Consider the following 15,908-nt stretch of genomic DNA (forward strand, 5'->3'; position numbering starts at 1 on the left):
TGAAAATTGGTGGAGCAAATCTGCAGAGAGATAGCAGGCAACTGCAGGAAACATAAAGTTGTGGTGGTAGGGGATTTTAATTTTCCACATATTGATTGGGACTCCCATACTGTTAGGGGTCTAGATGGGTTAGAGTTTGTAAAATGTGTTCAGGAAAGTTTTCTAAATCAATATATAGAGGGACCAACTAGAGAGGATGCAATATTAGATCTCCTACTAGGAAACGAGTTAGGACAATTGATGGAAGTGTGTGTAGGGGAACACTTTGGTTCCAGTGATCATAACACCACTAGTTTCAACCTGATTATGGATAAAGATAGATCTGGTCCTAGGGTTGAGGTTCTTAACTGGAAGAAGACCAAATTTGAAGAAATGAGAAAGGATCTAAAAAGCGCGGATTGGGACAGGTTGCTCTCTGGCAAGGATGTGATCGGTAAGTGGGAAGCCTTCAAAGGAGAAATTTTGAGAGTGCAGAGCTTGTATGTTCCTGTCAGGATTAAAGGCAAAGTGAATAGGAATAAGGAACCTTGGTTCTCAAGGGATATTGCAACTCTGATAAGAAGAAGAGGAGTTGTATGAAATGTATAGGAAACAGGGAGTAAATAAGGTGCTTGAGGAGTATAAAAAGTGCAAGAAAATACTTAAGAAGGAAATCAGGAGGGCTAAAAGAGGACATGAGGTTGCCTTGGCAGTCAAAGTGAAGGATAATCCAAAGAGCTTTTACAGGTATATTAAGAGTAAAAGGATTGTAAGGGATAAAATTGGTCCTCTTGAAGATCAGAGTGGTCGGCTATGTGCGGAACCAAAAGAAATGGGGAAGATCTTAAATGGGTTTTTTGCATCTGTATTTACTAGGGAAACTGGCATGAAGTCTATGGAATTAAAGGAAACAAGTAGTGAGATCATAGAAACTGTACAGATTGAAAAGGAGGAGATGCTTGCTATCTTGAGGCAAATTAAAGTGGATAAATCCCCAGGACCTGAAAGGGTATTCCCTCGGACCTTGAAGGAGACTAGTGTTGAAATTGCAGGGGCCCTGGCAGATATATCTAAAATGTCGGTGTCTACGGTGAGGTGCCGGAGGATTGGAGAGTGGCTCATGTTGTTCCGTTGTTTAAAAAAGGATCAAAAAGTAATCCGGGAAATTATAGGCCGGTAAATTTGACGTCGGTAGTGGGTAAGTTATTGGAGGGAATACTAAGAGACAGGACCTGCAAGCATTTGGATAGACAGGGACTTATTAGGGAGAGTGAACATGGCTTTGTGCGTGGTAGGTCATGTTTGACCAATCTATTGGAGTTTTTTGAGGAGGTTACCAGGAAAGTGGATGAAGGGAAGGCAGTGGATGTCGTCTACATAGACTTCAGTAAGGCCTTTGACAAGGTTCCGCATGGGAGGTTAGTTAGGAAAATTCAGTCGCTAGCTATACATGGAGAGGTGGTAAATTGGATTAGACATTGGCTCGATGGAAGAAGCCAGAGAGTGGTAGTAGAGAATTGCTTCTCCGAGTGGAGGCCTGTGACTAGTGGTGTGCCACAGGGATCAGTGCTGGGTCCATTGATATTTGTCATCTATATCAATGATCTGGATGATAATGTGGTAAATTGGATCAGCAAGTTTGCTGATGATACAAAGATTGGAGGTGTAGTGGACAGTGAGGAAGGTTTTCAAAGCTTGAAGAGGGATATGGACCAGCTGGAAAAATGGGCTAGAAAATGGCAGATGGAGTTTAATACAGACAAGTGTGAGGTATTGCACGTTGGAAGGACAAACCAAGGTAGAACATACAGGGTTAATGGTAAGGCACTGAAGAGTGCAGTGGAACAGAGGGATCTGGGAATACAGATACAAAATTCCCTCAATGTGGCGTCACAGGTAGATAGGGTCGTAAAGAGAGCTTTTGGTACATTGGCCTTGCGGAATCTGAGTATTGTGTTCAGTTTTGGTCACCAAATTACAGGAAGGATATAAATAAGGTTGAAAGAGTGCAGAGAAGGTTTATAAGGATGTTGCCGGGACTTGAGAAACTCAGTTACAGAGAAAGGTTGAATAGGTTAGGACTTTATTCCCTGGAGCGTAGAAGAATGAGGGGAGATTTGATAAAGGTATATAAAATTATGATGAGTATAGATAGAGTGAATGCAAGCAGGCTTTTTCCACTGAGGCAAGGGGAGAAAAAAAAACCAGAGGACATGGGTTAAGGGTGAGGGGGGAAAAGTTTAAAGGGAACATTAGTGGGGGCTTCTTCACACAGAGCGTGGTGGGAGTGTGGAATGAGCTGCCAGATGAGGTGGTAAATGCGGGTTCTTTTTTAACATTTAAGAATAAATTGAATAGATATATGGATGGGAGATGTATGGAGGGATATGGTCCGTGTGCAGGTCAGTGGGACGAGGCAGAAAATGGTTCGGCACAGCCAAGAAAGGCCAAAAGGCCTGTTTTCGTGCTGTAGTTTTTCTATGGTTTCTATCAAAGTTTTCCTTCTCCTAGATGAGCTTCCAATCTCGGCTGACAAGCCTCAACTGCCTGAAGTGACTGGTTTTAAGGCGCGAGTAACCCACCTTTGCCCCTGTCAGTAGAAACTGTTCTACCAGGCTTAGCACACTACTGATTGTGGTACTACAGTGTAAACTGTACTTACTGTCCAAGCATGCCTCACATACAGTGTCTTTATCACCGCATGGTGTCATAACACCTTCCCCTGGAGGACATACAGAACAGCATTTCCCATCGCTGGTATACTGCCCACTGTCGCAATATTCCTGGGCCTTGCATACAGATACCTGTCAAGAAAAGTCAAATGATACAATGAGACTTTTTGCACACATTTTAAGGAATCTGTATATAACATTTAAAAACTGGATCCCCAAATAATTAGTTTCCTTCTAAAAGTCAAGCCATGTGTGAAAGATCCCAGTTAGTGTATTTGACAAACAGCTATGTCAGGACTTATTAAAAAGCATGTAGAGACATGTTGTACACACTGTCTCGTCAGATATAGTAAATAATCTGTGGGAATCCTTTAGTTAGTTCAAATTGTTCTTTCTTAAATGCCTTTCTGATACTATTTTTTCCATAGTTTCATACAGTGTATCCTGATCCTAACTACATAAAAAATTCCTTATCTGCCCTTGTATCTTTTCTCTAAAAGTTGAAATTTTTGACCTCCTGTCTAAAAGAAACAGCTTCTATTTCTCCCATTTAAATGAAATGCAATTTTGTTCACCACTATCCAATCAAATCTCACAATCTTTTTCACTCCATTGAGAACAAGGCACAAGAGATTCTGCAGATGCTGGAAAGCTCGATCAACACATACAATATATTGGAGGAATTCAGCAGGTCAGACAGCATCCTATGAAGGGAAAGTCAATCTTCAGGAATTCTGCAGATGCTGGAAATTCAAGCAACACACATCAAAGTTGCTGGTGAACGCAGCAGGCCAGGCAGCATCTCTAGGAAGAGGTACAGTCAACGTTTCAGGGATGGAGCCAAGAGCTGGACAGTTGATTGGCAAAAGGGATATGAGAGGATCATGGGACAGGAGGCCTAGGGAGAAGGAAAAGGGGGAGGAGGGAACCCAGAGGATGGGCAAGGGGTGTAGTCAGAGGGACAGAGGGAGAAAAAGGAGAGAGAAAGAATGTGTGTATATAAATAAATAACAGATGGGGTACGAGGGGGAAGTGGGGCATTAACAGAAGTTAGAGAAGTCGATGTTCATGCCATCAGGTTGGAGGCTACCCAGATGGAATATAAGGTGTTGTTCCTCCAACCTGAGTGTGGCTTCATCTTTACAATAGAGGAGGCTGTGGATAGACATGTCAGAATGGGAATGGGAAGTGGAATTAAAATGTGTGGCCACTGGGAGATCCTGCTTTCTCTGGCGGACAGAGCGTAGGTGTTCAGCAAAGCGGTCTCCCAGTCTGCGTCGGGTCTCACCAATATATAGAAGGCCACATCGGGAGCACCGGACACAGTATATCACCCCAGCCGACTCACAGGTGAAGTGTCGCCTCACCTGGAAGGACTGTCTGGGGCCCTGAATGGTGGTAAGGGAGGAAGTGTAAGGGCATGTGTAGCACTTGTTCCGCTTACAAGGATAAGTGCCAGGAGGGAGATCAGTGGGGAGGGATGGGGGGGACGAATGAACAAGGGAGTCGCGTAGGGAGCGATCCCTGCGGAAAGCAGAGGGGGAAAGGAAAAGATGTGCTTAGTGGTGGGATCCCGTTGGAGGTGGTGGAAGTTACGGAGAATAATATGTTGGACCCGGAGGCTGGTGGGGTGGTAGGTGAGGACCAGGGGAACCCTATTCCTACTGGGGTGGCGGGAGGATGGAGTGAGAGCAGATGTACGTGAAATGGGGGAGATTCGTTTAAGAGCAGAGTTGATAGTGGAGGAAGGGAAGCCCCTCTCTTTAAAAAAGGAGGACATCTCCCTCGTCCTAGAATGAAAAGCTTCATCCTGAGAGCAGATGCGGCAGAGACGGAGGAATTGCGAGAAGGGGATGGCGTTTTTGCAAGAGGCAGGGTGAGAAGAGGAATAGTCCAGATAGCTGTGAGAGTCAGTAGGCTTATAGTAGACATCAGTGGATAAACTGACTCCAGAGACAGAGACAGAAAGATCTAGAAAGGGGAGGGAGGTGTCGGAAATGGACCAAGTAAACTTGAGGGCAGGGTGAAAGTTGGAGGCAAAGTTAATAAAGTCAACGAGCTCTGCATGCGTGCAGGAAGCAGCGCCAATGCAGTCGTCGATGTAGTGAAGGAAAAGTGGGGGACAGATACCAGAATAGGCATGGAACATAGATTGTTCCACAAAGCCAACAAAAAGGCAGGCATAGTTAGGACCCATACGGGTGCCCATAGCTACACCTTTAGTTTGGAGGAAGTGGGAGGAGCCAAAGGAGAAATTATTAAGAGTAAGGACTAATTCCGCTAGACGGAGCAGAGTGGTGGTAGAGGGGAACTGATTAGGTCTGGAATCCAAAAAGAGGCGTAGAGCTTTGAGACCTACCTGATAGGGGATGGAAGTATATAGGGACTGGACATCCATGGTGAAAATAAAGCAGTGGGGGCCAGGGAACTTAAAATCATCGAAAAGTTTAAGAGCGTGAGAAGTGTCACGAACATAGGTAGGAAGGGATTGAACAAGGGGGGATAAAACTGTGTCGAGGTATGCAGAAACGAGTTCGGCGGGGCAGGAGCAAGCTGAGACAATAGGTCGGCCAGGACAGGCAGGTTTGTAGATCTTGGGTAGGAGGTAGAAACGGGAAGTGCGAGGTGTGGGAACTATAAGGTTGGTAGCAGTGGATGGGAGATCCCCTGAGGGGATGAAGTCGGTGATGGTGTGGGAGACAATGGCCTGGTGCTCGTTAGTGGGGTCACGATCAAGGGGTAAATAAGAGGAGGTATCCGTGAGTTGTTGCTGTGCCTCGGCAAGGTAGAGGTCAGTACGCCAGACTACAACAGCACCCCCCTTATCGGCGGGTTTAATAATAAGGTTAGGATTAGTGCGGAGGTAGTGGAGAGCAGAGCGTTCCGAAGGCGTGAGGTTGGAATGGGGACAAGGTGCAGTGAAGTCGAGACGGTTGATGTCCCGTCGGCAGTGAGCAATAAAGAGATCCAGAGCATGCAGAAGACCAGAGAGGTCTCAATCTTCTACAGATGCTGCCTGACATACTGAGTTCTGCAATTTGCGTGAGTTGACAACAATTCTAGTTTCTCTAGTCTAACCTGGGAGCCAACTCCCTGATCCTTGGAACCATTCCAGTAAATCTTTTCTGCATCCACTACAGGACTTTTACATACTTCCTAAAGTCTAGTGACCAGAATTGGACAAAATATGCAGTGTTTTCAATAGATTCTACAAAATGTCCTTGCTTTTGTACTGTCATTACTTATGTATCCCAACACTCCATATGTTTTAACAACCACTCTCTCAATATACCTTTTCCACTTTCAAACTCTTATATACAAGTGCACTCAAATCCCACTGTTCCTGAATAGCTATTAGCATTCTGCCACATAATCTATGCAATTTCTCTTTATTCTTTCTGACAAATGTATCATTTCACTCTTCTTTGTAACATTACACCAGCTGATATCTTCTGACTATCCTCCTCACTTTTTAACCACATTTCTAATCTTAGTATTATATGAAAATTTAGGAACTTAAACCTGTATAAATATATATTTTAAAAAACTCAGCACTGATCCCTGAAAAGCACCACGGTTTTTACTTTCCAATTTGAAAAACACTCAATGGTCACAATTCTCTTTCAGCTTCCTCTTGTCCGGTGGTGCGCCTCTTTTTTGGGGAAAAGGCTGGATGGACAGCTTCAGACAGACAGCTCTACCTGGGCTATCACTTAATGCTACACAGAGACTTGCAAATTATGACCTTGCTTTCAGGACCCATCTGGTGAGCAAAATGTCTCTGCCATTAGGAAGTTCACTATCAGAGCTTCTATGCAAGAGTACTGGAATGTCATCCATCCAGCAGGTGATACAGGTAATTACGCTTTATAGGAATGGTAATAAGTAGGTAGTTCATGATTCAAAGAGAACTGTGTCATCGCTTATATTTGGCCTACACAGTTTGATGTGGTACTAGTTTATTATTGTCACATGAACCAAGCTCGAGTGAAAACCTTTTGTTTGTGTGTCATCAAAGCATATCATGCTATACATAAGTATACTGAGGTACAAACGTAGTATAAAGAAAAACAGAATGCTGAATATAATGTTGCACTTCTTTCGAAAGGGAGAGGGAAGGAGAGAGATTAGCCAGGGTGGGAGAGGTCCTTGTCTATGTTAGCTGTTCTTCTGAAGCAGTGGGAAGTATAGATGGAGTTAATGGGACTGCATTACACTTTACACCATAAAGCCAATTTTCTATTCTATTAGTGCTCTCTTTAATCCCATGGGTCTCGGTCCTGCTAACCAGCTTTTTGTGTCAGACATTACCAAATACACTCTGAAAATCATGTGGACAACATCTTCTGCAATCCCTTCACCAAGTTTCTCGAACACCTTACCAAAAATGTCGATCAGTTTGCTTTTAACAAGTCCACATTGCCTCTCCTTAATCAAGTCAAACTTCTCCAAATGTTTGGTAATAGTTTCTTTGGGTATTGTTTTAGAATGTCTTCCCACAACTACTTAAATGTAGACTATAATATTAAAGACTACCTCACACTAGGCCAGAAAAGTACATTACTGTTTATAAAGCAGCACATGGTTTCATTTAGCATATTCAAAGATACAGGATATTTAATGGGAGAAGATTTAAGAGACTTTGTAGACTTGAAAGAGAATAGTTTCAACATAAATCTGAGTCAGACAAAGGGTTCCGGCCCGAAACGTCGACTGATCTTTTCCACGGATGCTGCCCGACCTGCTGAGTTCCTTCAGCCTGTTGTGAGTCAGAGAACTGTGGGAGCAACCCTCACACTCACACTACTTGCTAGAATTAAATAACATTCCCAGAAAATCTGTCGTGACATTTTCCCTGACTAGTAACACCACGCATCCTCCTTTAATCCCTCCCACTCTGTCACATCTAAAACAACGGAACCCCAGAATATTGAGCTACCAGTCCTGCCCCTCCTGCAACCAAGTCTCACTAATGGCTACAACGTCATAATTCTATGTGTTGATTCATGCCCTGAGCTCATCCACTTTTCCTCTGATACTTCTTGCATTGAAATATACACAACTCCAACCATTAGTCACAACATGTTCAACCTTTTGATTCCTGACTTTGTGTGAGGTCTTACCAATATCTGCCTCCACAACCTCTCCACTAACTGTTCTGGTACTCTGGTTCCCATCCCCTGCAACTCTAGTTTAATCTGTCCCCATTCTCCACCCCGCTTTCCACGAGAATATCAGTGCCCCTCCAGTTCAGGTGCAAACTGCCTCTTCTGTCTCTTCACAGGGGACTGTCTTGTCTCCCTTTCTCTTCACCATTTACACCTCGGACTTCAACTACTGCACAGAGTCTTGTCATCTTCAGAAGATTTCGGATGACTCTGCCATAGTTGGATGCATCAGCAAGGGGGAGAGGCTGAGTACAGGGCTACAGTAGGAAAATTTGTCACATCGTGTGAGCAGAATTATCTGCAGCTTAATCTGAAAAAGACTAAGGAGCTGGTGGTAGACCTGAGGACAGCTAAGGTAGCGGTGACCCCTGTTTCCATCCAGGGGGTCAGTGTGGACATGGTGAAGGATTACAAATACCTGGGGATACAAATTGACAATAAACTGGACTAGTCAAAGAACACCGAGGCTGTCTACAAGAAGGGTCAGAGCCGTCTCTAGTTCCTGAGGAGACTGAGGTCCTTTAACATCTGCCGGACGATGCTAAGGGTGTTCTACGAGTCTGTGGTGGCCAGTGCTATCATGTTTGCTGTTGTGTGCTGGGGCAGCAGGCTGAGGGGAGCAGACACCAACAGAATCAACAAACTCATTCGTAAGGCCAGTGATGTTGTGGGGATGGAACTGGACTCTCTCACGGTGGTGTCTGAAAAGAGGATGCTGTCTAAGTTGCATGCCATCTTGGTCAATGTCTCCCATCCACTACATAATGTACTGGGTGGGCACAGGAGTACATTCAGCCAGAGACTCATTCCACCGAGATGCAACACAGAGCATCACAGGAAGTCATTCCTGCCTGTGGCCATCAAACTTTACAACTCCTCTCTTGGAGGGTCAGACACCCTGAGCCAATAGGCTGGTCCTGGACTTATTTCATAATCTACTGGCATAATTTACATATTACTATTTAACTATTTATGGTTCTATTACTATTTATTATTTATGGTGCAACTGTAACAAAAACCAATTTCCCCCGGGATCAATAAAGTATGACTATGACTATGGCTACTATGTAGAGGTACCACCTTCCCAAGAAGAGAGCCCAGTGATCCAAAAATCTTATACCCTCCCTCCTACAATACCTTAGCCACGTATTAAACTGTATAATCTTTCTACTTCTAGCCTCACTAGCACGTGACATGTGTAGCAATCCTGAGATCACAATGTTGGCGGTCCTGCCCTTTAATTTAGGACCTAACTTCCTGAACTCCCTGTGCAGAACCTTGTCACTCATGCTACCCATGGCATTAGTACCACAACCTCTGGCTGTCCACCCTCCCACTTGAGAATGCTGAGGACTCGATCCAAGATGTCCTGGACCCTGTCATCCAGGTGGCAACATAACATTCGGGAATCGCATTCTCACCCAAAGAACCTCATGTCTGTTCCCATAACTAACAAATCCCCTATCAATCTTAATCACTGCATATATTTCTGGTTTGTACTTTAAAAAAAGACATAAGAAGGTGAGGAGAGATTAATAAGGACGGTACAAAGGCTGAAACTTTTTAGTGGTGGTGAGAGATTGAATTAAGCTGTATTTTTCTCTTTAAAACACACTGAGGGGAAGCTGAACTGTATAGGATATGAAAGATCTATTTCTCTCAGCTGAATGGCCAAAAACCAAGGGGCATAGATTTGAGGTAGCTATACAGGGAATATACAAGCAATTCAATAGAAGAAATGGCGAAAAATATTTTAACTCAGAAGATATTGAGGGTCTGTAACACTCCACCTGAGAGTGTAGTAGAAAAGGAAATACTCATCACAATCGGTATTTGTTTCTTGTCACATATACCAAGAAACAGTGAAAAGCTTGTCTTGCATACTGTTCATACTGATAAGATCTTTACACAGTGCTCTGAGCTCGAGTAACAATGATAAATAAAGTGCAGTGCAGATAAACCATAAAGTGCAAGGTCATAACAACTGAGTAGCATTTTGACCTGCAAAACTACTGATCAAGTACTATTGCTCTGCTGGTTAATCTTCTTATAGCTAGCACAGACATAATCGGCGTCATTTGTAGTTGTGAGTTCTTTGTGGTTCTGCTGACACAATTGTACAGCATATTCTGTACTATTTGCTGTCCAATGAATTTGCTTACAAAAAGTACCCACCCACAACACTGGATATCCTCTTGTGAAAAGATTTTAAGATTTGCTCAAAGCTTCCTTGAAAAACTACGGCAAACGCACCTTCTCTTGGGAACATCTGGCCCACAACTGCTCTAAGTAGAGAAAAAACACTTAGGACAATACAACAGCACATAAAATCCTGGTTTAAAAGAGTGCACCACTTCCGAAGCAATCCACTCGCCTGTCCCATTTTGGAAGACACTACAGTTCCTAAATTGGCCTCAGCAGCATCCTCAAATCCCACACAATCGTCATAGAGGCAAGTTGTCATTGAAAGACAGCCCAAAAAGAAGTAAATAGAGAATCCAAAGTGTAGAACAGGGCCTATGGATGGCTAACCTAATAAAGCCAACACCCACCTTGTTTGGTCTCTGCTGAAATAAAGGAGGCACTCCATATGATGAATGTGAATATCTCTATGCCAGCGGTCCCCAACCACCGGGCCACGGACCGGTAGCGGGCCGCAAAGCATGTGCTACTGGCCCGCGAGGAAACCTTTCCTCATTCCCTGTCATGCACTGTTGAGCCATTACGCACGCGAGGTCATTACCCATACGTCATCCATGTCAGCGCGGGAAGGAGATCAACTCCTCGAGCTTGTAAATGACGACGGGCTGAAAAGTATGTTTGACATAACATCTCTGCCGGCATTCTGGATCAAAGTCAAGGCTAAATATCCTGAGATAGCCACGAATGCACTGAAAACGTTGCTTCCATTTCCAACATTTTTCTGCGAAGCGAAGTTTTCTGCAGTGAATGCAATGAAAACTAAACTGCGGAATAGACTGGACATGAGGAACCCCCTTCGAGTATCGCTGTCTCCCATCAACCCTCGATAGGACTGTCTTTTTGCAGGGAAACAAGCCCAGGGCTCCCACTGATTCAGCAATATTGGTGTGTTGCAATGATTTTATATGTTCATATGGGGAAAATATGTGCTGTGTGTTCAATATCCAAACATTACTTAAAATGTTATGATGCTATTGACTTATAAGTGACTTATATAACCATATAACAATTACAGCACGGAAACAGGCCATCTCGGCCCTCCTAGTCCGTGCCGAACGCTACTCTCACCTAGTCTCACCGACCTGCACTCAGCCCATAACCCTCCATTCCTTTCCTGTCCATATACCTATCCAATTTTTCTTTAAATAATAATTTTGAACCTGCTTCTGCCACTTCTACTGGAAGTTCATTCAACACTTACTTCAAGCTCCCCTGTCCTCCCCTGATAATTGACTTATCACTACATTCATGCAAGGAAAATATGCGCTGTGTGTTTAATATTAAATTCGCTAGATAAACCCTTTTAGAAACGAAATTGAGTGTATCAGCCACTTATCACCTATATTCAGGTCATGATTAACACCCCCCCCCCACCGAACAGAATCGGCAAAAGCGATTTGTAGGGAAAAATTAGCATGTACAAGCATGCGCACTGGTGCCCGCGCAAGGCTTCATGGTCATTGTAGTCTTTCTCGGGGTAAACACAACGTATTTGACTGCTACTCTTGTCCGTTGGCAACCCTACCCGCCCCCCCCCCCCGGGTCGGCCGGTCCGCAGTGCAAAACAGGTTGGGGACCCCTGCTCTATGCAACTCATGATACCATTTTAAAGGTTAGCTATCAATAGATGATGACAGACCCCAAGGATACAGATAACCCTTGACTCAATTTGTTGATCTTCTACAATGAGAGATGGTTCTAAGTGTGCATATATAGAAAGTTGACATTTTGGCAGCTGCCTGGACTCTCTCCTTGTGAGTTAGATCACAACTGCTGGCATAGTCTTCAATATAGTTGGTGGGATCTCAATGAGATGTTGATGGCTGATTATCTTGGAGATAGGCCTGCTTTTATTTTGGATCACTGAAAAGAAGACACATTGTGGTTGGGACTGTTTTAATAAAACAGTTGGCTTGAGATTTGCAAATCTTGTAGGGCTATTATCACAGAACTGGAGCAGCAAGTGCATCTAATTCTGCCAAAGTAGATTGTTCCCCGCACTCCAAATACCAGGGAATTGAAAACAAATTAAGGAGGCACAGCGACAAATAGTTCTAGATTAAACTTCAAGAAAGGACAAATAAGGAAACAATAAAATCATAAAAGGTCTTCAGTTTGACCTGGAGTCTTTTGCCACATTTAGGCAATCTGCTTAGATCTAAACATTTTACTAATTTATACTCTTGAGCAAGAATCCCCAATACTCCACCTGGCAAAGTTATAGGATCTTCAACAATTAAACATCAGAGGGAACAAACTGACAGACATAAAGTTCAAGATTTCAAATGATCAATAAGGCCGTAATGATCCCTGCATTCCTATATATTCTGAGACCTGGACCACCAACAGCAGACACCTCAAGTCAAAGGAAGGACTAAACAGGTAATCAGAACACCATTTGACCATATGTCTTTCAGAAGACAGTGCTTCTAACAGTACATAACTCCACATTACCCTGCTAAAATTCAGCCTGTGTAATGAAGTTTAATCTGGCCGTGAGGCTTAAATCATCAAAATTTTCAACCAGAAAAGAGAGTAGTACTAAACATTTGCAATAATTCCCGCTGAGTTTCCTTGAAATAATGCAAACCCATTAAGCATATGGACGTCTACATCCCTTTTCAACAATTGTATAATAGTGTATTGTACATTTTTAATGTCAAATTTCTGCCTAAATCTACAGCTTAACTGATTACAGAATGTGGAGACATTCTTTTCTCCCTTATTAGGGAGAGAGAGAGAGCCTGTGGAATGTTGAATACCGGGTGAAATGCGAAGTTTTTGGGGTAACTGCAAGTCTGTGTCTTTGCACACGCTTCAGTGCTTAGTGATGGTGCTGATGCTTTTTTTTTACCAGCACCTTCCATTAACTCTCTGCAAGAATGCAGACATTCCTCAGTGTCAATTTACAAATCTAAAGCCAATTCAGAATCAGATTTATTGTCAACAGCATATGTCATGAAATTTGTTAACTTTACGGCAGTAGTACAATGCAATATGATAAATAAATAAAGAAGGAAAAAAACTGAGTTACATTAAGTATGTAATGCTTAAGTTAAAATAAGTAGTACAAAAAAAACACAGAAATAAAAAAGTAATGAGGTGGTGTTCATGGGTTCAATGTCCATTCAGAAATCTGATGGCTGAGGGGAAGAAGCTGTTCCTGAATCATTGAGTGTGTGCCTTCAGGCTTCTGTACCTCCTTCCGAGTGGTAACAGTGTGAAGAGGGCATGTTCTGGGTGGTGGGGTCCTTAATAATCCATCTTCCTAAAAAAATGCTCCTTGAAGTTGCCTTGGATACTATAGAACTGGTACCCATGTGGAGCTGACTAATTTTACAAGTTTCTTATTTTGTAACTTATTTTGATCTTGTGCAGTAACCCTCCCATACCCACCCCCACCCCATACCAGACAGTGATGCAGCCAGTCAGAATGCCTTCCATGGTACATTTGTGGAAGTTTTCACGTGTTTTAGTTGACAAACCAAATCTCTTCAAACTCCTAATGAAATATAGCCACTGTCTTGCCTTCTTTATAGCTGCATCAATATGTTGGATCCAGGTTAGGTCCTCAAAGATATTGACACCCAGGAACTTGAAATTGCTCACTCTCTCCACTTCTGATCTCTCTATGAGGACTGGTGTGTGTTTCCTCATCTTACCCTTCCTGAAGTTCGCAATCAGCTCTTTGGTCTTGTTGAGGTTGAGTGTAAGGTTATTGCTGTGACACCAGCCAACTAACCGGCATAACTCACTCCTGTACGCCCTTTCATCACCATCTGAAATTCTGCTAACAATGGTTGTATCATCAGCAAAGAGTAACAAGCTTGAGTGTGGCTTTTGCCTTGGGAATGAGAAGCTGATAGTTTCTTGTGCTTGCAGTTATTTCCTTCCATAATGCTATCTCCTCAAATTGAATCAAAATAAATTTGCACTTCTGTGAGGCATGATGTATAACATCCAGCAATTATCTGGTCTTCAAAATCAACCACTTAATAGAATATTTCTTCTAATTTGTTGCAAGCTTCATATGCAATTCACACCAACAGGGATAATGTAAGATGGAAGTTATTCTATATGAAAAAGGTATCAATTAAAGGATCAAATGCATTTTTCACATGACAGTGCATTGATTGCTTTTATCCTTGAGCTTCAAGCTAACTATTTCTTTTCAAGCTGTCTACAGATAATTGCTGAGTTGGCAGAGGGTCAAACTGGCCAAGCCAAAAGCTCACACTGCCTCTGTAGGGCTTATTTCACGTAAGTCACTCCTGTCTGCTTGAAAATGTAACTAAATACCTCAAGACAGTTTACCAAAACTGACGATAAATTGAAAAGGAATTCTTAACATATAATACTGCCTACATCAATGGCAAAAATGAGGTAGTTGTATCCTAATTTCTTCAGCTTTCTCAGATAGGCCAATCAGATTGATGATGATGTTGCTAATGTGGGAAAGGGTTTAAAATTTGCAAAGTGGCAATATTGAAAATACCTGATTAGTTTACTCAGTTATGCTCCAACCTCCAAGTCTGAGTCTGCATTCTGATCTGAAGAATATTAGAAACTAATCTTAAGTTCTCACTGCTTAGTTCAAGTAGACATAAGATTTGAAACTATAAAAAAAAGAGATTGTCAAATTGAAAATGTGCAGAAACTCAGAGCATTAGAATGGCAAGCGATTTAGCATCTCAAATATTGCCAAGCCCTCATTATCTCCTGATTTACCATCATGGTGTTGGGGTCAGGAAGACAGGGACATAATCATAGACTCTTGTGTGGCCAGACCCAGGATACAGAGTGTGGGGAAGGCAGGTACACAGCTAAGCCAGGGATCAGGAACGTGGAAAGGTTTACCTACACACTGAAGCCTGCATATAAGTTGTCATATCCATGGACTGCTGCATGTCAATGCTGGCATTGACTTTGATAGAGTGGATGTGGAGAGGATGTTTCCTATGGTGAGAGAGTCCAAGACTAAAAAGACACTGCCTCAAAAAAGAGGGGCAGCCTTTTAGAAAGGAAATGAAAACTTCTAAGGGAGACTTTTTGTAGGCAGTGTATATGTTTCATTTTCATCCATCGTTTCTATTGTATCCTGCTGCTCTGTTTTATATTCTATTAGTTCTATTACACCTTTCTTAATGTTTAATGTTCTGCATTTATTTAGTCCAAAGGTCATATTACATCTTTAGAAAATAGTTCCACTATTTTAATTAATTGTTTATTATTATTCTTTTTTTCAGCTCAAGCCAGTAAAACCTGAGGTATGGCTATAGCCAAGCACACTCATTTCCCAATTGCTAGGAACTTTCGGACTATTCTAGAAGTGTTTAGTATTGTGACTTTCTGAAGATTTACATAGATATTGGTGTGTAGCTCTAATTGTTTATGCCACCCTGAGCAGGGTGAATGTACGGAAGGCAGCTGGTCCAGGTGGAATACCTGGCCGTGTGCTCTGCAATTGGACCTTGGACTTTCTGACTAACAGATCCCAATCAGTTAAGTTAGACAACCTCTCCTCCTCCACTTTCACCCTGAACACCGGCGTGCCTCAAGGCTGTGTGCTGAGCCCTCTTCTGTACTCCCTTTTCACCTATGACCCACACCAACAGGCACAGGAAGAGCTTCTTCCCTGAGGCTGCGACACTGCTGAACCTCTCATCACAGCACTAAGCAGCATTGCATCTGTATTGTACTGTCTCAGTACTTTTATATTTGTGTGCTGTAGCACTTATTTTATTCGTAGTTATTTTGTAAATAACATTATTCTTTGCATTTCTGGTCAGATGCTAAATGCATTTCATTGGCTTTGTATCTGTACTCGGCACAATGACAATAAAGTTGAATCTAATTTAATCTAATCTAATTGTTTAATGCTATTGTG

General features: G+C 42.6%; 1 protein-coding gene across 2 annotated transcripts in view; it reads right to left on the reverse strand.

The window, feature by feature from the left end:
• LOC134340623 (tumor necrosis factor receptor superfamily member 16-like) overlaps positions 1-15,908 on the reverse strand; it is a 138,935-nt gene that overhangs the window by 105,615 nt on the left and 17,412 nt on the right. For both annotated transcript variants that reach the window (XM_063038068.1, XM_063038069.1), the window contains exon 2: positions 2,642-2,783. In XM_063038068.1, coding sequence (XP_062894138.1) covers positions 2,642-2,783 — 142 coding nt within the window. The remainder of the gene's footprint in view (positions 1-2,641; positions 2,784-15,908) is intronic.

Source organism: Mobula hypostoma, chromosome X1, assembly GCF_963921235.1.
Source record: "Mobula hypostoma chromosome X1, sMobHyp1.1, whole genome shotgun sequence".
NCBI lineage: Eukaryota > Metazoa > Chordata > Chondrichthyes > Myliobatiformes > Myliobatidae > Mobula > Mobula hypostoma.